Source organism: Athene noctua, chromosome 1 (genome assembly GCF_965140245.1).
Source record: "Athene noctua chromosome 1, bAthNoc1.hap1.1, whole genome shotgun sequence".
Taxonomy (NCBI): domain Eukaryota; kingdom Metazoa; phylum Chordata; class Aves; order Strigiformes; family Strigidae; genus Athene; species Athene noctua.
Window position 1 is genome coordinate 242103593 of NC_134037.1, and position 25351 is coordinate 242128943.

A 25351-nucleotide genomic window follows, 5' to 3' on the forward strand; every position below is an offset into this window, starting at 1 on the left:
CGCCGAGCCCCCCGGGTACAGCCGCGGCGCCGGGGCTTCCCTCCCCCGCCCGGCGGCCTGCCCCGGCCCGGCCCGCACCGCCAGGCCGCGGGCCCGCCTGCCGCAGCGCCCCGCCCGCGGGGGACCGAGCGACGCCCGAGCGAGATGGCGGCGGCCGGCCTCGTCCTCTCGGCGGCCGCGGCCGGGGGGGGCGGCGACGGGCCGGCGGGGGGGCGGGGGACACTGCTCTGCTAGGGACGCGGCTGCCTGTCTCGTCCCGCCTCCCGGTGCCGCGCACAGCTGGCACTGCGTGACCTCCGCCGCCGGGGGCCGGTGCGGGACGGAGGAGAGCGGGCGGCGGTGCGGAGGGCACTGCCCGGACCGGGGGCGGGGGGCGGGGGGGGAGGCCCGTTGATGGGGTCCCCCGGGCAGGTGGGGGCTGTCCAGCCGCGGCGGAGCGTGCCGGCAGGCCGGGTCTGTTCCCTTCACGTCGTGAGTAATTGCGTTGTGTTTTCTGTTACACAGGATTAAACCCCAGACACAGAAATGAGGAAGGTTTTGTGCGTGGAGCCCGTCATTTTCATCTACATATTCGTGTGTTCCCTGACGAGCCCGCTGGTGCAGCAGTTCATCTACCGGCGGCTGTGGGAGGAAGAGTACAACTCCACTTTCGTAAGCGATAGCAATGACACTTACTGTGAACAGAATAAAAGTAGCCCGGCTTATATCAAGCAGAAGGTAAGAGGGAGCAAAAAATAACAATTGTAAAAAAACTTGCAGCCAGGAGGTGCTGTCTCGGTGTAACCTCCTTTTATATAACCTTTCCTAACCTTTTATATAGGGAAAAGCAGTCGTTCTGTAACCTGCTGTCAGTTTTACTGTCTCATTGCCCTTGTGTTGCACTGTTGGTAGTTGTAGTGCTTTAAAAACAAATATTTGTCTCTAGGAGGATGCTGAGATAAATTAATATTTTTGCGGGAGTTGGAAATCATTTTAGAGGATTGGGCCCAAATTGGCATTGGGCTGACATTACAAGGGTACCACTGACGGCTTCTCTTTGCAGTAAGGGTTGTTCATGTGCTTATGAGCGATCAGTTGACTTTGTGACTTCTGGTGTTCTTTGTAACTATGTGAAGTTTAGCACATGTCCTGTAATTTTCAGGAATAAGATCTAGTTTAAAATACATTTATTTGAGAGGAATTACAAGAATGAAGAATGGGGGAGATTAAAATCAAAAATGTTGTAATTTTCAAATATGAAAAAATTTTAACGGATCTTTTCACAGTCAAATATATAATTGATGGTTTACCATTCAGAGTGCTTGTCTGCCTTGTTGAAATACAAAGACATCAAGATGACAGCATTCCATGGTCCACTACATTTTTAGCGCTTTTTCATAGTTCAGCATGCTGGATAGCTAGTTGTTGATGGGAATCTCTTCCGTTGCACTTCCAGTCCAGTTTTAATGCTACATTTAAGCAGAGCTAACTATGGGCTACCAGCAGAAGAGATGATTGTACTCCATTTTCCTTTCCTCTCTCTGCCCATTGCTCCCCCTCATGTGTTGCATCTCACAGTTCTGCAATTACAGGTTACAATTTGGATTTGATTAGGGCACTCATCCAACAGAAATCTCATCTCTTTTTTTGAGGTTTTTCCTTTTTGACTATTGTTTTTTTCTGAAGCAGTGCACTGCTGTGACACACTCTGTGGCCACATGATTGCTGTATCTAACATGGGGCTGGCAGAGGGAACACATTTCCACAAGTACAACAGAACCATCCTGGCAACAACAACAGGCAGTTAGGTTGGATTAAGTGGAACATTAACCACTGTAGGGTCAGAAAAGTAGATGACTCGGACTGTAAATTAACACAGAAGGTAGAGTTACGAAAACAGTCAGCTGGCGTTCCCCTATGCTGCTGAAAAGGTGGCACTTGGAAATTTTTGCTCACATCCCAGATTTGAATCTCTGATGTGCTGCATATGCACAAGACTGAACACTTGAGCTTATCAGCTTCATTTGTCATATATAAAAGAGATTTTTTTAATGGTACTTGCTTCCATTGAAGATGATCAAAGAAATAATTTAGGATTTTTAGTGTGGGGGTGCTTTCTTCATCATGTGACAGAAGCCAGTCTTAGTAGAAGGAATGTGAAAGTAAAAAGGTCAACAGAATTATAGTCCACCGTGCCTTCTGGGCTAACCCATCAGCCGAGGAGGGTAATGTATGCCACCCATTGGAATTGATTGGAGATAATAACCAATTATTGTCAGAGTAATGTTCATATGTTACTCCTCAAAGTGTTTTCCTTCGTATTAGCTCCCTGTTTGGTGCTGCATATGAACATTTTGTCATATGGAAGGAACAGCTCTCAAGAAAGCCATACATGGTGCAGACAGTTCTAATCACAGAGCCCATCGAGAAACCTACATTTCACAAACATTTCTGCACTCTGCATTTACTAGAAACCCCCCAAATTCAACCTGATTTTCAAATTTAGATCACCTATGTTCAAGATATAAGACTTCATATTTCTTTTTACAAAACACTGAAGCAGGCTGCTTAGTTTCAGCTAAAGTTTAGGTAACGTCTCAGATTGATGTAATGGTGAATTCACAAATTGGCATAAAGGTTACAAAGTATAATTAACTTGGTATTTGAGAACATGAATCCCTCAAAACAGTAGTTGAATAATGGCCAACAGAACTTTGTTTGCCTTTTCTGCCAGATTTCCATTCCCTCTATTTAACTGATTGCCAGCAGGGCATGATCTTTTCAACAATTATGCTCTGGTCTAGACGTCTTGCCCGCATTTTGATACCACACTTGTTACATCAGAATGTGAAATGCTAAAAAACCCCATTAATTTCAGTGGAACATGGTCTCTTGTGCATGGGCCTGTGTATGTGCCAAAGAGTAGATCCAGAGTAGATCTAGTAACTCAATCCCAAGCGTTTTCCTGAGGATATGTGAATTAGGTGTTATAGATTTTCCAAGACCATCCTAACTGACTTACGTTTACAGATGCTGTAAATTTTGCTGTCAGGAGTGTTCCCAACAGGCCATGTTTGGCATTGACTTTTAGAAGAACACCTCCCTAAATAGTTAATTTAGTGTAAGTCCTTCCATTCTGAGAATGGAGAAGCTTTATCCTCACCTATTTCAAAGCAAAACATAAAAGGAAATTGAAGACAAAAATCACTTGGAGCCTGCAAAAAAGTAGAATATAGTTCAAAATAGATAGTCTTTGCAGCATTTTGATTATTTCTTACAATTTGAAGGAAATTAGTCATTTTATAATAAAATTAGTTCAAAGGTAATTTGAATACAAGCTGAAGCATTCCAATCACTGGCTCAGATAATCCTTTTTTTTTAGCTCAGAAAGAGCTAAATTAAACATTATTTATCATTCATCTTATTTATTATCCAATCCATGCCTTTTCCTTTGCTGCTCAGTAATATTTTTTAATTTTATGAGCCTTTCAGTTTATCATGTCCTGTACATTGTTCAGCCTCAGGCACTATACTTCTCTATTGCTTTAAACCTTATCCAAGTGAATTGCTTCTTCATTTTCATTTTAATTTTGAAATCTGTGATTTTAAGAACTATGAGCATTTTTTTCAGAACCATGACCAGTTTTATGAACCATGAGCATTTTTTCAGTGAATTTGCAGATTAAAAAACTAGACCTTTGTCTTCAAATTTATGTAATTCCATTGATTTTAATACAGTTACATGATTTTAAAGCAGCTGTGAATTTGACCTATCATTTTCTGTATTCCTTTCCATTGACTTTATAAAAACATGAAATGGGCAGTTGAGTGCTTTACATGCTAAATGGAGTTTTTCTGTACTTTTGTCTCTTAGTCTTCTCCTCAGTAGACAACAAGTCATTATGTCAGCAAAGTTATGGTCATTTGCACTATCTGGATGTGTAGCCACATTCTTTGTTTTGCACACCTACTTCCAAAACATTGAAACCCAAGTCTGTGTTGTTTTATTCCTCCAGGTTAACACTTCATTAGTTTTGTATTGTACGGTTAATGTGGGTTGAGATGATATATAACAACATGTAGTGTTATTTCTAATGTATTAGCATTCTTTGACACTCATATCTTTGAACCTGATGATCCTGGTAAAGAAGCAATGCCTACAACTACATAGAATACTCATTGTCATGAGGGAAGGAGTTGAAAGATCAGGATATCACTTGCCATCTTGGTTTGTTCAGTCTTCATGGTTTTGACCCTTCCAGGGTGACTACAGTGCTGCCCAGTGGACAGGACATCATGAATCCTGAGGTAGTCAGACACCATAAGGGAAGACAGTAAAAGACTCCAGAGTGCTGAGGATCTTGAGGGCTGGCCTTGGGATCAGTTGACTTTTCCTCTTGCAATAAACCCTGGTATCTTGTAAACAAAGGAGATTGAACTAGAAACTCATGGTCTTTGGCTGTAAATAAATAAATAATATAAATATGATTTTATAAACCATTCAGCAGCTTTTAAAATTGCCTAAAGTACATTCCTGGAAATTCTAGGGGGTTTTTATCTTTTGGATGCTACTCAGTGGGGATTATGTTAGCTACAGAGGAAACACCTGAAACATATAGATGGCTTGAATACAGGTTGAGAATGGCTTGTGAAGACTAACACGGCTGTACCTGCTACTGATTGAAGAGTGCAACCCCTGCCCGAGTCAGTGCGATACCTCATACAACCTGAAGAAAACTTTTAGAGTGACTTTACTCTCTGCATCTGAAAGTTTGTCTTAGAGAGTTTAAACGATTTTGCAAATGAAGTTACTTCCTTTCCCCCTGATGCTCTTCTGTCTGATCAGGTGGTTGTCTTTGAAAGGGCTGTTGCGGCTGCTGGCTCTCAAGCCTGCATTTATACATTAAAAGCAAGATCTGAATTAGCTTGTTGAGCGTCATTTAGCAGCTGGCTTCATAAGAACATAGTCTTTTTTTTAATTGACTTTTCTTCAGTTCTTTTTTCTGAAGCCATTCATGTTCTTTTAACTGGTTGGGTTTTAGCTATGTTTGATTTTTATACTTCTGTTAAAAAGGACACAGGAATTTTTCCCATAATGGATGTTTACAGGTTATTGTCATAGTGATAGCTGCTGTTCCTTATGTGAATACCTGCTGTAGCATATCTATAGAGACATCACTGATTTGGGCAGTTTCTGAATTCAGACCTTTGCAGTGTTTTATAAATCAGTTATTTCACATATCTGTGAGTCAGTATAATTTTTAATGCTGTGTTTCACATTTTTATTATTAACATCGTACATTGGGATGTCAGAGCAAATTCTGATCTGTCTACTTGCACAATGTGCTAGTCAGTGAATTGTTTCTTGTAACTCTCAGGAGGATTATTTGTGAGGAAAAATGATCTGTGAGTAGGGAGCATGGGGTATGTTCCTCAATCAAAGACTTTTACTACCAATTTCTGAGAGATTAAAATAGGCCCAGTGTCCTTTTGCCATACCCTGCACTGAAGGAGACACTTCAGTATAAGTACCAGCTCTTGTAAATGTCTGTTTAAAAGAATTGTTCTCTTGTCTCCACTGAAACTTCTATGTCAAGAGTACTAGTAAGAGTATATTTGAAGAAATGTTTTGTCTAAAAAGTAACAAGGGATGTTTGAGGAATATTGAAGATAAAATTACAAAAGCAGGAGTCTTTGAATAAGCAATTCTTTTGTATTAATGATTACTGTAATATAATGCATTCTTAAAAACATACAGTAATGTACTGTACTTTATTATAGTATTGTCATTTAATATTATAAAATTCTATTCTATGTATTACGTTTTATATTAATATAATTTATAATCGATAAACATACTGTGCTATTCATGATATTGCATGCTCCTCATGATCTAAGTGTGATTTTTTTTTTTTAATTTTTTTTTTTTTTTTTTACAATCTTTATAGCATTTACAATTATTTTTGTTTTCTCTTCACAGGAAGTTCAAGAAAAAACCTCTGGTTTTAATATGCAGTTGGACTTAACTGGGGCAGTTCCCAGCCTTATAGTTGCCTTTGTGATTGTAGCTAATGGGGATCGCCAGGGACGCAAAAGGTCTTTAGTTTTTCCATCAGTGGGAGCTTTGATTGCTGATATTTGCCTCACTGTAATATCGTATTTTTCCTTGTCACTGTCTATCCTATTTGTGGTTGCATTTATTACTGGACTGTTTGGGGGTATGGCAACTCTCCTTGGAGGAGGCTTTGCTTTTATAGCAGATGTGTGTCATGATGAGAAGCAGAAAACAACACGAATAGCTGTGGTGGATTTGATTTTTGGAGTTGTATCTGGATTGGCAGGACTGTCATCTGGCTACTTTCTAAGAGGAATAGGCTTTACATGGACATTTCTGATAGCATCTCTGCTTCATGTCATTAATATTATCTATATTATATTTTTTCTGGAAGATACAGTAGGTGTATCTGAATTCCAGCATGAAGCACCAGTGTCCTGGAAAGAACTTCTTAGAGAGACATTTTCTGGAGTGTATGTGCTTTTTAAAACTGCCCCTTATAAAAAAAGAATTTTAATAATTTTGTTACTTTTTACATTTATGACTTACTTATTTACTATGATTGGTGGAAGTTCACTTTTTACACTGTATGAACTGGACGAGCCACTTTGCTGGAATGAAGTTTACATTGGATATGGAGCAGCTGTGTTCACTTCTGTCTCTCTGACCAGTTTTTTAGGAGTTTACTTATTTTCTAAATGTCTCAAAGACATTTATATTGTCTTTATCGGGATATTTTCTTACATTGGAGGAATGATCATGGCTGCCTTTGCCAAAACTACCCTACTCATGTTTTTAGGTGAGTTCAGAATCAGTTGTTCCATGGTCAACAATATATATGAAAATACTGCTATGTTACCTGTAGTGAGTGCAGTTGGTAGATATTAGATGTACCATCTTGAAAGAATCATAAGGAGGTAAAATATACAAAGTTGGTTGGACTGATTTAGGATTTAATTAAAAGATTAAGTGTGTGTACAGAGAATGGAATTACTTGCTTATGATTTGGGTTTAGTACCATAGAGATACATTGCATTTATTAATTTCTCTGTGCTTGATTAATTGTGTCTCAGTGCACTTCTAGTTTGACTTTTCTGTTGCCTTTTAGTGTTTTTCAGGGAACTGAACATTCAAAAGTATATGACTAATTCATTTGCAATATATTTATAAAATCCTGGGTTTTTATTACTTCAGTGTCTCATGACTGACTCACTACTTTACAGTAAGAGTGCCATCTTTGTTCTGCTTTATGCCCATTCCTGTTCTCCGATCCATGCTGTCAAAAGTGGTTCTCACTGGTGAACAGGGTGAGTAGAATTTGTTTTTAAACAATACAGTAATATGGTATTTCAGAACAGAGATGCACCAAGATTACCTTTAAACAAACAGATATGTATTGCTATTTTAAGACTGCTTTTTTTTCATGTTCCATATAATATGACCCTGTGTCATGGTATTAATACCTTTTGATTCTGAATTTAATATAAACAACATTGTGTTTAAAGACTATTGCAAGTTTCAAGCTTCAAAGGAAAATAAAAAAATAAAAATAAAGATCATGGGGAACCTGAAGCAGAGGAGTGCTCAAGATTTATACACGTGATTTCACAAGTGCTTCTATGTTCACAAGATTTTGACATGTAGAGAAAGATATATTTCTGTTATTTAGTCAATGTTACACTTAATTTAGAAAGGTGGTCAGCCCCCAAAGTACTTGAAAACAATTAGACTTGGATCCTGAGCTATGTAACCAGCTTCATGGATGCCTGTGACTACTTAAACGTTCCCAAAAGGTATAGCATATTACTTCTCAAAGTCTTTTCCTTATGGAACACAGAAAAAAAGCATGTCAGGCCTCAAAATGTGACTCTGGTATCCCATATTTTGCTTTTGGGGAGCATATACTTTCTAGAAGCATTCTCCTGAGTTACTTGGGTTTATTTTTTAAAAGACTTATCTTTATACACTAAAATAAAGATCTGTTTGTACATAACTATGCTATTAACATACATCTCCGTTTCTGCAGTTTCTTGGCATTCTTCAGGGCTTCAGCTACTTGAGTAGTTTGATGCAGGAATCAGGTTGCCTCTTACCGTCCTTTTCTGCTTACCTATTGTGATTTTGTTTATGGTCCCATGAATATGGATGAGGCTTGGGAAAATGTGCTCAACAAGACACTGATGGGATAGACTGCCACCCCAATGGGTAGTTCAGTGTACAAAATGTTGTTCCTTCCTTTTCAAAACCGAGGAGACAGTTATGTGCTGAACCATCAGTCTTTGTTGGATCAGAACCTTTTCTGCATATGAGAGTGAAGATTAGAGAAGGAAGAAGCAAGAAACGGAAGAGTGAGAATCGAGAGGAGAACTGTAGGGGGTAAAGGATGGAGATGTGCAGGACATGATTAGTGAGGATGAACAGTTTGAACTTCATGTGATAAACAGATTCAAAAAAGTAGGTATGGTGGCAGAATAGTAGCAAAGAAAAATAGTTTCCATCAGCAACTTTTTGGTTTTGTGTTTTTAAAATTTAAAAAACATGTCTTTTGTAGGAGTCCCCACAGAAGGCACTTCCGTAGCAAAGACATACGGTACTCAGGCACTTGTTACTTACATACTTGCTAAAATACTGTAGATGGATCTTTCAAAACAAGTTTTAAAACCTCAGTACTTTGAAGGGGTTTTAGTTTTATTTTGTTTTGTTTATAATTCATCCATTTGTTTTTGGCAGGTGCTGTGTTTGCTTGTATTGCCTGTTTAGAAGTTGTGACCGGCAGTATTTCACTTTCAGTTTTTAATAGTCTCTATGCAGCTACTGTTGCATGGTTTTCAGGCTTTAGCTTCCTCCTGTCAGCAGGCCTTTGTCTAATTCCACTGGCTGTCCTGTGGTAAGTATGGATCAGGAGGGTGCTTCTGACTGCTTTTGCCAGTAATTTCTGTTCTGATATGAGTTGAAGATGAATGGTTTAGTGCAGTAGTTCTCAAACTTCAGTATTTTCTACTGTGTTCTAGTAACTCTAATTTCACACTTTTTCTCTCTTCAACATCTACCCCCTTACATGTTTGTGGGCTATTTCCCATCATCAGTCCCATTCTGGCCTTGATCCAGCTACCTCCCCTCAGCTTCGAACTCTGAACTTGTCACCTAATTCCCCCAAACTGAAATCTACCCTCAATGTATTATTATACTAGTGGGATACACCATACCCCTGACTGCATGTGTATGCCTTCACTTGGTTTGAGACCTCTACATGGTCTTTCTTACTGGAAAGCCTTTTGACAAAGAACAAAAGTAACAGATCACTGGAAAGGCATGAGCTTAATTTTGCAATCTGAGCTCTTTTAAATGCTAATGAGGATTCACCCAGTGAATTTAATGGAGAGCTATCTGTCCTGGTCCTTGGTCATGGGTACCTTGTGACCCAGTGCCACTGAAATCTGTAAAAGATCTGAACTAGCTTTAAGGTCTATATGAATAAACCTTTAGACATGATTTAAAAATATGCCTCTATAGTATTTGCATATAATCATATCTAGTGACCGTCTAGTAATAGTGACAGTGAAATATCATTATTCAAGAGTGTTCACAAAAGCAAACTTCACTTTATATTATTACCAGTGTAAATTATATCTTTTTAGGATGCTGGAACATAGATCTAAATAACAGAAGGATCACTTTACATTAGATAGGCTTATATTCAAGGGAGGGAAAGCTGTTTTCATTAAGAGGGTGGTACTCTTGCTGGACACTTGCACCTTTTTTTCTAATGCATAAACTTTACCTCAGTCACCTTTTATCTCTATATCAGCTGAATTTTAAGTTTCAAATAGGCAGCGATAACACTGTAGATTTAGAACGTTTCACATGATTTCAAGTCTGTGCCTACCTCACTACAGTGTTTTTAAAGTCTATTCAGAGAAGCTGCACTAGTGGTAACTTAAGTCTAAGGCAGTGATGGGTCTCAGACCTGAGGGAGTTGAAGCAAAGGGGTCTTGTGTGTGTAGAATACTTTTCAGTAATGTAATAAAAAATTGAGGAATTCAGTTATATTAACAAAGGCCCAGTGTTATTAAATTTTATTAAGGCTTGTGTTATTAAGTAATATTTTTAGTTTACTTCAGTGCTGTATGGTAGAGAAAGTTTCTGTTAAGAAAGCACTCTCTTCTGTGCAAAAAGTAACAGATATTTACCATCAATTAGTCCATCCTGCAGTCAGGACTGTAGTCCATCACCCTAAATTTTTGAAATTTATTTTTCTTTTCTTTTTGTCATTAGTGTCTGAGATACTTCACCCTTTGAATAACCTTCCTTCTAAAACCTTTCTTTTGAGATTATCATGCAATGTTACCATTTGAGAGCAGAAATGTAATAAATTGGACATTGTGGTTTAGTAATTATCAAAGAAAGCAGTAATGATATTGTCTAACTTGTGTAATAAGTGTTGTCATTGCTTTTGTTTACTAAATATGTCAGCAGCTTTGTGCCACAGAAGATGGTTATAACGGAGCTATCGAGTGTGTTTGTTGGTGCTGAATCAGCATGCTCTACTTATCAGCTGAAAATATCTGTCTTATCTGTGTCTTACAGCTGGCTTCTGTGCACAAGCTGGAATGGGGAGGACTTGGCTCTGCTTGTACCTGAAGAAGTATCCAGCATAGAGAGCGTTGACAGTTGAACAAAGGATTCACCTACCCGCGTTTTCTAATCTGACATGCAGTGGCAGAGACCGTTGTGTCATAGAGACCATAGAGCTAACACAACAGTTGCAGATGCAATCTCAAAGTGGCCCTGCAGCAATAAGCACTAAATTGGTAGCACTCTATATCCAGTCTCTTTTTAGCACTTGAGTAAAGCTAACTCTTATACTTAACTATGCAAATAGGCTGGCAATGGAGATTTTAATGCTGCTTTCAGCATGAAGAAAAAAATAAGGTAGGATGATACTCTCTTTCCACTTACCCCTTCTCAAGTTTGAGAATGTCAGCTGTGGATTGTGATACATCTTGTATTATTCTAAGTGGGGTGACAGAGATAATCTTATCAACTCAGAGGGTGCTGGCAATTCTGCTGAAGCCAGTGGAGCTCATGCCAGCTGAGGATGCAGTCCACTGTGTACATCTTAAAAGGCCTGTCTGAATGGTGAAGCCCCCAAACCTCTCCAGAATTACTAAACTGAAAGGTGTTTTTTTCAGAAGGCAACCAAACTGGAGGCAGTACTTGCACCTGCTGTAAGTAGACACTATCTGTAGTTAGCAGAGAGTGTTTGTGCAAGTTTAATGTATGATGTGTGGACCTTGCCTGTGACTTAGTTCTTAAAATGGATTTTCACACAGAACTACTTAGGAAATTTCCAGCTTGCAGAGTGTGAAGTTAGGCCTATGCCTACATTTTGCAGAGGCCATATTGCACATTTATTTTTATCATTTTCCATATATTGGGGACTGCATACAGACACCTCTATTTTTTGTCCCATAGATACTTGTTTTCTGGTCAAGTCAGCTGTACTTAGCTTAAATGTTTCTTCTATTGAAAGGCTTTAATAGCATTTCTTTTCACTGGATCTTTGATTATTTAACAAGCCTGAAATGGGGTGACCAAATCTGAACCATGCATCTAATGATCTTGCAATGAATGCAGCATAATTTATGACCACTTCATAATCATTTCTCATCTTCAAAGCACTTTATATTAATAACCTCCTTCCATAATAGATATGTTCCTCCCTGTTGCAGAGAAAGAGAAATCAACAGCGAGGACAAATGACTTGCCCAGGGCCACAGTGCAAACTGGTGAGACTGACAAACCTAGGAATCAGTTTCTGCATTGACTCTTCACCACCTTGCTTGAGATCTTTAAGCAGAAATTATCCAGCATATTAGCTTCTGGGATGCACAGCAGAGCAGAATTGTAAATATAACATGTTAAGGAGCACTCCCACATGGGCTTTTGAGACAGTTTGACAGCCAATACTGTTCAGATCCCTGAAAGTACAGGTAGGTTGACTCTCATCCCCTAAAACAGATTAGGTAGAGAAATTAAAATAAAGTGGTTTACGTTTACAGAAGGAAAAGTCTAGGAAAGCAATTGTGATGTGGGAATTGACTCCACATGCACACAGCATAGGATAAAAATGAAGACAGACATAGAATACACTGTATAATCAATGATCTGCTTATGGCCTTTAATATCCATCATATGAACAGAATACTTCTACAGAACTGCTCAATGGTACTCCACCAAAAAGTGTTAGTACCACATCATGATACTATGCCAGCAACCTGGTCTAGTGGAAGGTGTCCCAGCCCATGGCAGGGGGGTTGGAACTACATGATCTTTAAGGTCCCTTCCAACCCAAACCATTCTATGGTTCTGTTGTAGGTCCTTTTTGTTTGAACGGCAGCATTGTTTCCAAGCTATGTATTGTGATCACTGAGAAGTTTGGAATAGGGTTTGAGTAAGGTAGAGTTTACACTATCCAGGAGACCACTACCTACCCGTCACTGGTGAAAACAGTGTCATCTATCCAGGCAGGGGGAAGGAATACACAGCTAACAGCTATTGCAAGCTCTTGCACTTCTGTCCTAAACTACCAAGGCTGATGTTGGCAATTAAAGATCATTAGCTTTTCCTAGATAGTTCAGACACTGTCTAGTAAATAAAACTGCTTAATTCTCCTCCTTAATTCTCCTCCCTTGAGGTCCCCAAGCTGCTATCAACTTGTTGGAGAAGAAAGCTAAGTTTTACAATAATCACTGAGTCAAAAACAATGGGTACTTTTAGAAAGATTAAGAAAACACTGATGTGAAGGATTCCAGCACAAAGATTACATTGTCTTCCTTGCCTCTTCATTATGCAGTTATGTAAGGCTTTATGAAATTAACTGTTTCACACACAACTGCCTGGAAAAAGTAAAGCAAATTAAGGTGTGTATGCCTTCACTTCCTCTTCAATACACACCTCTGCTAGCGCTGGGTAGGAACAAATCAAGCCTATTCCACAGCGGCATTGTGTCTGTCCAAATGAGAACAAGCACCTCACTTCAGGCATGGCTTTGTTATGGTTTGATTTTGCTGTACAAAGTACTCGCTGTTTGCAAAGTACTTCTGGTAGACGCAGCATTTAGAACTGGTTGTGAGTTCAGGTCAACACACGTGAAGGATATGAACTCTGTTTTTAAAAGTGCTTAGCACTGTGCAAGGTGAGGAAATCACATACTAATGCACTTCAGATGATCAAATCAGAATCTGCCAAGTTTGTAATAGTTGCTCTATTTGTATATAAGTGCAAATAATTTTGACAAATTAATAAGCTTGGGTTTTTTTAAACTGTGCTGTATGTGTAGTTCTTGCTTTTTTTTTGACAAATGGCCAATGGGATGACTGGTGGAGGAATGTTTATGTAAACAGAAGCAGCAGCACTATAGTATCACTATTTTTGGTGGTCATAACAAACAGCAGTGCGGGAAGATGTGCTTTTGCCTCCCTCCTGCTCTTGAGGAAAGGATGCTGCCCAGAACGTCAGCCCTAAGAGGAGGCGGGGAATTACAGAGCAGGCACGACACTGCTGTCTGCAAGAAGCCAGCATGGGGTCTTGTGGTGCACCCAGACAACCAGCAGTGCCTTCCTCCCCTTGCCCAGGCTGGGTCAAGGCTGGATCTGTCTGAGCTCCCCTTGCCAGCACACCTCACTTGGCACACCTCCCCAGGCTGCTGCTTGCAGTGCCTGCTTTACAGAACGAAGGCTGCAGAACAGAGGGAAGGGACTGGGCCAGGAAGCCCAGTCCCCAGCTCAACACACTGCAACACTCCACAAGTATAACCCTTTTTATCGCAGAAGCACTTTGCCTCAGTCCTGTTTGACTCCCATTACTTTATTAACAGCATAAATTCTTGCACAGGCCTCTTACACAATAATTTACTTCCCAGCCTGGCCACCCCCTAAAATTAGCTTCCTTACAGACATGATGAACATGCAACATCCTTGCTCTGAATATGGCTTCATCTGACCCAAGATTATAATGAAGTATACTAATTGTTGAACAAATCCATCCTAGAAATGATGGCTGGGATTCTAATCTGTGTCTGCTCTTTGCTGCACTGAGAAACTCCACTAAGTTACTTGTCTTAATGTAGTTTTGCTCAATAGCATCCATCTTTCAACCAATGCCAGAAAAGGCTGACCAGCTACATATGCTGAGGTGGGGAGCTACGTGGTAACTGTGTACCACTGTGGGATGGCTCCCTGTTTTCTGGAACAGTGCTGGTAGGAAGGCAGACCTGAAAATACTCACCTGTGTCTTAATTTGTCCCAGACCTGGCAAAGTAATCCCCCAGTCTTTCTGGCCTGAGACTAGAGCAATACAAAGCTTACTGAACCACAAGCTTGCTTTATAAGAAAAGTTTACTTTTGCTTTATACAAAACTGCCAAAAAATTTGTCAATTATGAAATAGCAGCCAATTCTGATACTTCATTTAAAGTATATCAGCTCACAGAAGAACCAGGATAGCTATGGAAAACAAAATAGTGAGAAGGTCTACACCTGCATGTTCAATTTACTGATCCTATGTTTAATCTAAGGCAAAAAATAAATAGTTTGTATTTCATAGCACAAGCATCTAAGGTCTGCAACACTCAAGTGAAAGCCAGAATTAGACACTTCACTTCTTAAATGAAACAAGCTTAAATATAAAACCACCAGTAAAGTATCTCATACTGTGTCACCTCTCTGTTTTTAATCTGCTGCAGTGTTTCACAGTAGATGCACATAAAAGCACTGTAAAATTTACAGGACAGAAGCTAGAGGCTTTTGCCCACATGGATAGGGACTTTGTGGTAGCTTTAAGCACACTGAAAAGCAGAAGAGATACTTGGGGTATTGAAAAGAGGTTTATAGCAATACTTCTGCTAGTATTATCTACAATAGAACACTAAGTGCACTTAGCAATTTAACTAAGTCATTAAAACCTGAATAAACACAGCTCCTGTCTTAGAAATACTGACTCAAGCTCCCCACATACGACATCTTTTGAACCAGATCTTTCTCCTAATATGCCACATAGTATTAGATGCCTTGGAGGATATATGACACATGCACATGTATGACATCAGGAAACAGTTGTTACAACTCTGAATTTAATAACACCTTCCCCACACTTTAAAAGGTATATTCAAGTATAGGTGTCTCAATCTCCCTTTATTAAGATCTGATTTTGGTAAACCCACAAAAAATTACTTCTGTGTTTGTCATCCAGTACCACTGTATCTTCATGTTCTCACTTCAGCTGTTTTATTACATACTTTCATAATTAGGCATTGCATTCTTTATCTCCGAATACTCAAATACCTAGATTCAGGAGTGCTCTTTTGCATTATGCTCCCAAATGGATTTTAAAATACCTCTTTAAATCCCAAGTGGAACTTACTTCTGCTCTCAGAAACCAGAATATCCTCTCAGGGACACCAATGGAAAAATTCAGACCTTTAACATCCTTCTTGCAGTAGTACTTCCAATTCTACACAACAGCTTAAGAGCTCACTCATAAACAACTGTCAACAAGAGGGGATAAAATGTGTATAGCAGGATTCCATTGCCAGTGCAGAAATTAGAAAGATCTTTAAAGATATTGCAAGAAAAAGGAACAACACACTTTGTGTTGCAGATAAGAAGTTCTTGATTTATGATTAAATATATTTTGGAACGCAACAGCATTTATAGCAAACTTTTATTCAATAGCTTAAAAAGTGTATGGAAATTTTCATGAACAAAGTTATTCAATGGAAAATACCGTCTTTTCACCCTTAAAAAGTTCTTCTGCAAGAACATCCATTAAATTACCTACAGTAATCAGATTTAAAATGCATGGGTATTTTTGGATTTCTTGTATACATATATATCATTTCCATAGTTAAGAAGCTACTGTCCTGAGCAGTGTATGAAGAGACATTAAACTACCTAGTTACAGGACATTTATATAATTGACAACAAGCACAGAACAATGTATAGACTTTAAACATTTAATGTGCCTTTTCATCAAAGAAGGCAAATGATAACTGTAGGACTGTTTAACACCAAGTGTCAATTTAGTATCATGTATTTAGATCTGCAGTATAAAGACACGCACAAAACATTTTTGTGGAGTACATTTTGTTACAATAAACCAAGCTTGTATTCCATCATCATGTGTGGTTCTCCCATAACCTCACTCTGTGAAGGATCTGGAAAAAAAAAAGTCAACAGCATGAGGCTTTTACCAAGCTACAGAGACAAGCAGTAACTATTTTTTTTTTCTCTCCATTCTAATGCTTAGTGCAACAGTTAATTCACTGATTTTTGACAGTGTTGCACAATGCAGGTCTGTAACTCCTAAATATCCAAAGCAATTCTCAGATAAATACATCTATAGTGAAACAGTGTTTCATAAGGACCCACACACTTTAAAACCAACCAGTTCTACATAAACACAATCTCCTGTAGCTGATTAAGTTTTGCATTTAAAAAAACCTCAAGTCTGAGTGAAGCTCCTCTCTCACAGGTGCCCCACATCTCTTTCCAGTGCAACTTCTCTCCACAACAGGAGCTCACACTCCTCCCTTCTGTTAGCTGGGACACATTCATAGTCTATTTCCCACTTAACTGCCTAATTTCACAGAAATTCTATGCCCTTAAATATCTCTGAGATGTCCTCTGTTCTGTAAAGGATGCTTGACAATTGCCACTGTACTCAAAGGTTATTAAGGAATGTGCAGAGGACACAAGAGATACCAATACTGACAGTATGAACTTGATTTCCACACAAAAAAATAATTTTTTTTCGTTTTAAGGCCAGAAAAAAGGTTGTGACTGCAGTTTGGAAGAAATACACCTTTCTTTATGGATGTATCTAAGTGTTTCCCTTCCATAAATAAGTCATATTAACACCTCTGATTCCTCTACAGACACCAACATTTTGTAATCCAGTTCCAGATAAATGGAACCTTACCAAAACCACTTTCAACCCACCCACTCCTTAGCACTCTATAAAGATGAAACAGCTTGTTGTGAGCTGGTAAATAACCAAATTCCTATAAATTATGTTTGACATTTCTCTACCCCCAAACCACAATAATCTAAGATTCTTTCCCTTGCTCCCTGTAAATCCATCCCAGAAAATAATCCCAGATTTACCCCATGCCTCTAGATTCCCACTTATCCCTCCATTATTTCCAGTTTTCTATCTCCCTGGCTTTTTCCATTCTCCAATCCCACTTCAAAATACCCTCTGCCTCCTTCCATGTCCTTAACTACGAGCTAGAAAGAAAATTATTTTTTTTAACCTATGTTCCCAGGTTTATTCTATTTCACACAAAACTGTCCATCAGTATCCCACCACACAACTGCAAACTATTGAGTAGTTTAAGGGAGTCTTCCCCCACCACACCTCTGGTTTAGTAGTTCAGTATCTCTCCTCTAGCCTTTCTTTGGTTTTAGTTATAGAACTTCTAAAAACTTTGTGTCTTTGTAACCTCCACCTGTCAAAATCTGCACAAGTAGCTCAAAAGCTTTTGGGGAAACAGGCATACAATATTAAGTGCATAATCTTCTACTTCTTTAGAAACCCAGCCTACAAGCAAATACTGGCTTACTCAGTTATTTCAGAGTAATTTCCACACAACTAACACCTGAACCACATTTATTTCTTCTTCCCCCAGTGCTTCTTTGCCTTTAGGAATTCAATTTTTTCCTCCGTATTTTGTGCATTTCATTCTCTTTTTCCATAAAGGCCAAGAACTTCACAAATCCCAAATTTTACCGTTAAATGTTTCCGTAACATTCAAAACAATGTCTTTACCATTAAGGATATCCTCAAAACTGATGCATTCAGCATTTCCCCTCAGAGTATCCAGTGCTATGTTTGAGCTGTGAAGAAATGGGAGACGCTGGACCTGTAAAAAGACAACAAGAGGTCAAGTTCCTGCAAGTTGAAATTGGGGGGTTTGTATCTGGATTGCTCAGTCTGAAGTGACTGAGAAGCTACATGTGAAGTCTCTTCTTATTTCAGTGTTGGTTTTGAAGGAAGAGAACTACTGGCACACACAGACAGACTGGCCTAACATCACCATCTTCTATTGTTTATCTTTGTTTTGATAAGAACAGCCTTTCACTAGATTTGTATCATTCACTGCAGTGTAGGTACTACAGCAAATAGTGTAGTTAAAAGTAGGTTTTTTTTTCCTTCTCTGTTACCACATAAAGGTGGGGAGGCTCACTGCAACAAACACATCTACACCCTTAGATCAGTATTGGGCAGCTGACATATATTGCAGTGTTTGGAAACCACATTCAAAGTTTCCTACATCTCTGACACAAGTTGGGAATGAAATGAAAGAGCTATATTAATTTTCACGTCTAAATAGAATCCTCCTTGCAAATAATTTAAATCATAATTATTTCTCCGATTCCCACCAGTTCTTAAGATTTAAGTCACTCCCAGTCACTTTCAACACTCTTCCCTACCCTTCATGCACAGTATTACAAAAAAATTTTCAAGGGGTATATGCAGCATTTAGATCCTAAATATTTTAAGAATGGCATATCTGTACTCACAATTGCATTCACTACTAGTAGTGATACTTCATTTATACCATGAACATATTTTACAACCATAAAATTATCACATAGCTATCTCTACACAGAAAATACTTCCATAATCACTACTGATACAATTGTCAGAAGTTCAAATACATTATTATGGTAAATATTTTAGAAAAGTGAAATTAAACCACAAGAGAACTTGTATATGTAACCTGAAGTTGTGAGTGAAAAACCTTCTAGTCACCATATTTCTCCTACCCATCCCTCAAGAATATCTGAGGCGACACACCAGCAGGATATCCTCACCCATCTCATCTTCTGCCACGTGATAACATAAGTTAGGAAATAGATTTTTCCTCACAAGTCAGCACAGCTGATATCAAATGATGTTTTCATACATCCTGTTTGACTTTCACATCTTCGGGACTAGTGATTTCTGCCATGTTTAATGCAGCTCACTGCATCCATTTGAAGGGAATATAAAATTGCTCCAACTCACTTGGAAAAAAAACTCTAACAGCTTGACAAATTTCAACAAGCCAAAAAAAGTCTACTAGGACCAATGAGCTTTCTATGTTTCCTAAGGGACAAAGCCAGCCTCCCTCCAGTTACTCTCTCATCTTAAGAGATAAGAAGGAAAAGAAGACAGACTCAGCTTCCCAATTAAGAGTTAAAACCTTTGAACTTAACTCCCTGCAGATCTCCCCTCATCTTAGAAAGGCAGGCTGTGGAGCAATAATAAACACATAGCAAATTCACTGCTTCACGTTTCACATTATGTCTATGTCCATTTCCAAATCACTACCTGCTTCAGATTCTTAAGTCTCTCTGGCCTACAGACGCAGAGATTCCTTCCCATGAAGGTCATACGTTCCACAGAGGAGCGTTAAAGTTTAGGAATTAATATTCAACACCTCCTGCTTTTCTCTGAAGTCTTACAGGAAGCTTGTCCACAAAAAACCTGGAGCAGTTACCACTTCACCAAGTAACCAATAAAAGAAAGGTAGCTGAAAGGCATATTGACTGTTCTGGAAACTATTAATTGCAGTGTTTGGTTCGTTGGTTTTAAGAAAAACAGTCCAGCAAAATAATTTCTTTTGAAAACATAAGATATTTCAACAAAGTAAGATGCCTCTCTAAAAGCATGTTCCAAGATTTTTTAATTTTTTTTTTTTTCAAGTGGTTTAAGTTGTACCTGTTGGATAAAAATGCCTACCTGTTTCACTGCTCTGAATTCCATCTGCAGCTTTAAAGGTGCATGGAGTCCTTGAATATTTCTCAGCGTGGCAAAGTTTGTTTTATCTTGATTTAACTGGAACTATCACAAACAACATTGATTTTAGTTTTTAGAAAAGTTACTTTCAAGTACAGCCATAGAAGAGATCTGTGACATCCTACTTAAATGAACATTCTTATTAAATTTATATGTAAAAATCCCGCAATACTGTCATGTCTCAAACGTCCATGAAACACAGCGATGCAGCAATATTTGTGTTATGAAACTGAAATTGCTTTTTGCTAGATTTCATTACAAATCAATAGTAGCAATCTTATTTTGTCATTTTTGACAATTAACACACGTAACACCACCAAGTGGTGTAATTTCACACTGCTTTACATTACTACAATATTATCAGCACAGATTGGAAGCTAAGTCTGGTTTAAAGAACACAAACCTGAAAGTCACAATTTATGTTATTCTTAGCCATCAAAGACTCTACTTGAAAACACTTGAAATCCTACTTCATCAGAAGTAAAACATAACACCACATATACTCCATCCGACTCCAAAAAAGCAAAAGAAAGCTCATGATTTTACCAACTCTCTAAAACTGATGAGTAAGACAAAGGAAATCTATTTAGTAGAGGGTTCTTTTAATGAAAAAGTGCTGGCACTCAAATACTGAAGTACACTAACTTATGCTTAATGTTAAACTTGAGTAGTTCAGTATCCAGTCTCACATCTGGTTTTTATAGTAGTGACTACATGCCTGTAATGTTGACACAATACAATACTGTAAATGAAAACAAAAAATACAAATCTCTTATGTTAAAACCTGTACTCAAAAAGTCTACTAGTATGAGACTGTCATGCTGTTTATGCTAAGGCATCTTAAAAACCAATGGGAAAATACAAGTCAAAGGCATAGCATGCATTTTCTTCATAACAACCTGTATTGAACACTTCAAAAGTTAGTAGAGAATACCATTTATACGCCTCATCCAAAACTTACAATTTTGGTCACATTCTTTTTCCATTTCTTTTATTATATAAAGGTAGGAGTCCTTATCTGGGTAGCAGAAATACTTGGTTTCTACGAGTGCTACCTAATAACCTACTGTCTACAGCAGTAAAAAAACCCATGGAAGTCTTTTCCCATTCAAATGTACATAAAAATAATTCTTAAATAAATTGTCCATAAATGTACAGAACAACTAAACAAACAGTATGTGGAAAAAAACAATTTAGAAGTTTCACATACTTCTTAAGTGATCACATTGTCTATTTTAATTACTTTAATTCTGTGCATTTTTTTCTCTCTAACATGCAATCTTTTAATTATACAAGTTCTATACAGCAACAGACTTAGGTGAGTTATAGCAGTCAAATGTGGAAAAAACATCAATTCACAAATAGCTCTACAACGTTTATAGTGTTTATAAATAAGCTCATGAAGTTGGTGTCACATTAACATCATCCTTTTAACTGAAGACAACACTAGCACTGGTTAGAATTATAATATATTAAACATTGCATTCAGACTCATTATGCTGCTTAGTTTCGCAATTTGGAACATTCTATCTTAACACTGCCTTTGCTTCAGGACATTTTGTTACATCAGATCTTCTGTGCTGACAAAACGGGCACCAGAGACAAGATTCAGTTCAACCAGACACTTAGCCAAGGCTGTCAGTTCAGTCTCCCTTTACCTTCAAGACTGGCCTGACGACAGGTTAAGTCGTCCACAAGTTATGACTAAGCTAGACAATATTCCATACACTTAAAACAAACTGTATGTGTAAAATTTCTAGATAGGATCAAGTAATTTAATGAAAAATATCCATGTGTTCAGACTGGAAGTCTGAAAATTAAAATATATGGTAAACCTATAGACAAAACGGGAGGATCAGCCTTCCAGAAGCGACATGTGTTCCCTCCACCTAACTACAGAGGCTGCATACACAACTGGCTTCACTTTTAGATAACTAAACCTTACTAAACCAACCCCGATTTGGAAGCCCACTTACATATCTGAAGCGGAGAGAGTCACAAGTGCAAGGTTGACATTAAACAAATTTGCCAGCAATGGTACTGGTTTTGAATATCCTTATTCTGTTAAAGACAAGACCCTGCTCATTACTTGCTACCACACAAAGCAGTCCAGGTAACCACACTGTTAATTTAAATTTCATAATTAGTTAAGAGTAAAGATGGCTACATCTGATGTTACACTTACATTTTTTTCTGACAACTCCAGTGGGTGGCTAGGCAACAATTCATTTTTCACACTTGTAAAGCTAGAAATACAAAGTAAAAAAAAAATGAACTTCAAATTAATTGGGCTATTGCTTTTGAAGTTGCATTTCAAAACTAATCTCAGATACAAACATTAACCCACGGAGACCCAATTAGCACAGTCTGAACTACAAAAAACCCCTCCAATTTAATAGTGAAGCAGCAAATAAGACCTCTAACTACAGCACTAACAGAACAAAAATAATTAAGATTTCAGGCATCCTTTTCAACTTGTTTGACAAAACAGAATGACAGTTTTTCTTCCTTGACCCCCTTCAGAAACAGAGAAAAATATCAGTAAATGAAAAAATTATACATTTAATTATGTCCAAGCTACATGATATCTCCAAGCTTTTGAAACTGAATGTTTTAGATACAACTAGGGGGTGAAGGTATTACCCACATTTTAAACTCCATGAACTTATTCTAGATTCATTATCCAAGACATGTACGTAGTTTTGCACTCATTTAAAATGGCAAAACCCCAAACCAGTTTTTACTATATTAACTTTACTTTTTGTACCAATGCTGAAATTAACCATTTTCCACAGTGCTATTGCACATTCACGCATGTGTATATTAAAACTAGCATGTATTTCAGAATTATGAATACTTTGCCATCTCTTCTCTAAATAGCAGTATCACACAGGTAAAAGTCCATTAATATTATCTACTTCTTGAAGAGATGTTTCACAGAAAATTCACAATTGAAAGATTCTGATTAAATACATGCACTTCAGGACACAGCTTTTGCAATACATCTTCCAAGAATCTTCTTTAAAAGACAACACTTAACAGCTATTTTCTTCCTGTATCTGAAGTTTGACATTGGCTATTGCACAATTCAACAAGAAAAAGTAAAGCGTACCCTCTACGCAGAAGATCATGACCTTCAAATGGTCCTGAAGCTGAAAATTCAGTAATTGGGATACTATCCTTCAAGAGAGAAGCAGCGCCTCTGGAATTCTGGAAAAAAAATAAATTGAGGATTACTTTAAAAGAAGCAGACCCCTTTCATACGGGCCATCAAGCTAAGCAAATGAAACAGAGTACTACTCCGAGACTCCTTAAACCACACATGTAGAAGCCCTAGACTTTGGAGTCTCTTTAAACAAAAAAACCCAAAGCAATCCTTTACACAAAAACACAAGCACCACACTAAATCATAATTCTTTCAGAGAGTCTGATAACAGTTAAAGGTACTGATAACACATTCTTTGGATCCAGCTAAACAGTTAGACTTGCAATTAACCCTTGTTCATTCATTCCTGGGCTGCAGGGATGGAAAGGAAGAAGGCAGGCCATGCTCAGCTGACAGAACAGAAAAGAACATGCCTGAGCATTCCCTCGCTTACTTCAATACAGACACAATTAAGTAAGATCAATTTGATTTTATCCATGGCTTAAGGCTGCCATAAAGAGGACAAGGTGGATTCAAGTGGTCTAGTACGCCAGTTAACTGAAAGAGCAAAGGAAAAACAGTAACTTGTAGCAGAAAACCAAAAAAAGCACACCTCCACAGACTTACTAAGTCAAGTCATCCTAACCTAGATCACTAATTTCATGCTAAACTGCCTGATTTTATTTAAGTGATTTCAGGATTATTCATACAAATTGCTCCACAAAAAGGCCAATATATAATGAATTCTGAAAGGTGACAGCAATAGTCTGGAAGAGGACAGCAATGAGCTGTTCGAGTTTCCTCCAGCGGCACTGTCAGATCCAACAGAAAATTCATGCTTACAGTTAAGGTCTTCTGTACTAACGTGTTAATTGTCAGTAACTTAATGGCTATTAGAAAACCCTAAATTACCTGTTATTGCACGCATAGAAAGTATGCATCTACCAACCAACGTACTCAACACTGACCAGACCTTTCTGAGATCGCTGTAAGCGAAAGCGCTAGAGAGATACATTACTTGGAAGAGGTGACTAGAGGGAAAATCAAAGCCAAAGTCAAACTTAAGTAGAAAACCGTGAAATATTCCCCAAAAGCAACGCTCTCAAGCTACGCCAGTGCCCAATCCATCATAGGGGGTCACACCACCGCAGTCCCCCCAGAGGACCGCGGCGTGACCTCCCGCCGCGAGAGCTGTCGCGCTGGCTCCGGGAGGCTGGGGACGACCGGGGCTCCCAGCCCCCCACCCCCAGGAGAAGGGCTCTAACCGCAGCCACGCGCCCTTCGCGCCCTGCCGGCCCGAGCACCCATGAGGATGCCTAGCGGAGACAGACCGGCCGGCGCAGGGGAGGGCGAGAGACGCCTCTCCTCCGGTGAGGGCCCCCGACCGGGCAGCGCCAGCGCCCGCCATATCTGCGCCGGACCCCCATGACTCAGCAGGGCCCCAACGCCCTTCACCCAACGCCCGCCACCCCCGGGGATCCCAACGGCCGAGTGGGGGAGCGGCGTAGGCAAGCACACGCGTACCGGTCCGGTCCGCCCCGCTCCGGCACCACCACGACCCCCGCCCGGCACCGCCGCCGCCAGCCCGCACTCACCATCTTGGCCCCGCACGCGCAGCCACTTCCGCCTCCTCCGCCTCCTCACTTCCGCCCCGCCCCCCGCGCGTTGCGTCACACGCAGGGAGGGAGCTCCGCGCCCCTCCCCCCGGCCGCCGGGGGCGCGGGGGCGGGGCCTATCGGGGGCGGGGCCTCCCCGGGGCGGGGCCGCTGCTGCCCTCGGGCGGCGCGGCTGGCGGCGGCTGCCGGGTGCCGGGGTGCGGTGAGGGGCGAGGGGCGAGGGCGTTCGCTCCGGCCCTGTGCCCTCCTCGGCCGTGGCCTGCCTGCTCGTAGGCTGACTGCGCTGTGCTCTCATGCCGGCAAAACCCAGCGGTTTTGGTACCGCTCTGGCCCCCAGCTGGAGCTGACCAGCGGCTTCCCACAGCAGGCCGAGGCAGCCGTGTTGTGGCCTCAGGTGGGGGCTGCGTTTCCTGGTCAAACCCATCGTCTCCCAGTGGGCCACAGGCAGCAAAAGCAGAGAACTTGGGTGACCCCACCAGCGTCACAGCGCTGATGGCCTGAGGTAGCAAAAATGAGGCAGTGATGCCTCCTGCGGTAAACACGGCTCTGGGAGCTGGGACAGCCATGGAGCCCCCCCGGGCTGTACAAGAGGTGTTGGGGTGCACTACTCTACCAGGGACCTCAGGCAGCCCTCGGGGCCCTCATCTTCTGTGAGTGACCAACAGGGACAGGCCTGCAGCAGGTTAATCTTTGGAAATGAGTTTTGAGAACG

The 25351-nt window shown here is 39.8% G+C and overlaps 2 protein-coding genes across 4 annotated transcripts; one reads left to right on the top strand and one right to left on the bottom strand.

Annotated features, from left to right (window-relative positions):
• Nucleotides 1-211: 211 nt before the first annotated feature.
• On the top strand, nt 212-13359 carry SLC46A3 (solute carrier family 46 member 3). Of its 3 annotated transcripts, none has more exons than XM_074914754.1 (6): nt 212-312; nt 505-717; nt 5960-6833; nt 7258-7341; nt 8765-8921; nt 10622-13359. In XM_074914754.1, the coding sequence occupies exons 2-6, from the start codon at nt 526-528 to the stop codon at nt 10707-10709; spliced, it is 1395 nt and encodes a 464-aa protein (XP_074770855.1). In that variant the 5' UTR covers nt 212-312; nt 505-525; the 3' UTR covers nt 10710-13359. The 3 variants fall into 3 exon arrangements, with proteins under 3 accessions (XP_074770855.1, XP_074770840.1, XP_074770848.1); XM_074914739.1 differs by having other exon boundaries at nt 273-339; XM_074914747.1 differs by lacking the exon at nt 212-312 and having other exon boundaries at nt 436-717.
• Nucleotides 13360-16034: 2675 nt separating this feature from the next.
• On the bottom strand, nt 16035-24731 carry POMP (proteasome maturation protein). Its single transcript, XM_074914762.1, has 6 exons — nt 24619-24731; nt 22991-23088; nt 22064-22124; nt 19822-19923; nt 17863-17956; nt 16035-16249 (listed from the first exon to the last, which is right to left on the bottom strand). Exons 1-6 carry the CDS (start codon nt 24619-24621, stop codon nt 16182-16184), a joined length of 426 nt encoding a protein of 141 aa, XP_074770863.1. The 5' UTR covers nt 24622-24731; the 3' UTR covers nt 16035-16181.
• Between the last annotated feature and the right edge of the window lie 620 nt (nt 24732-25351).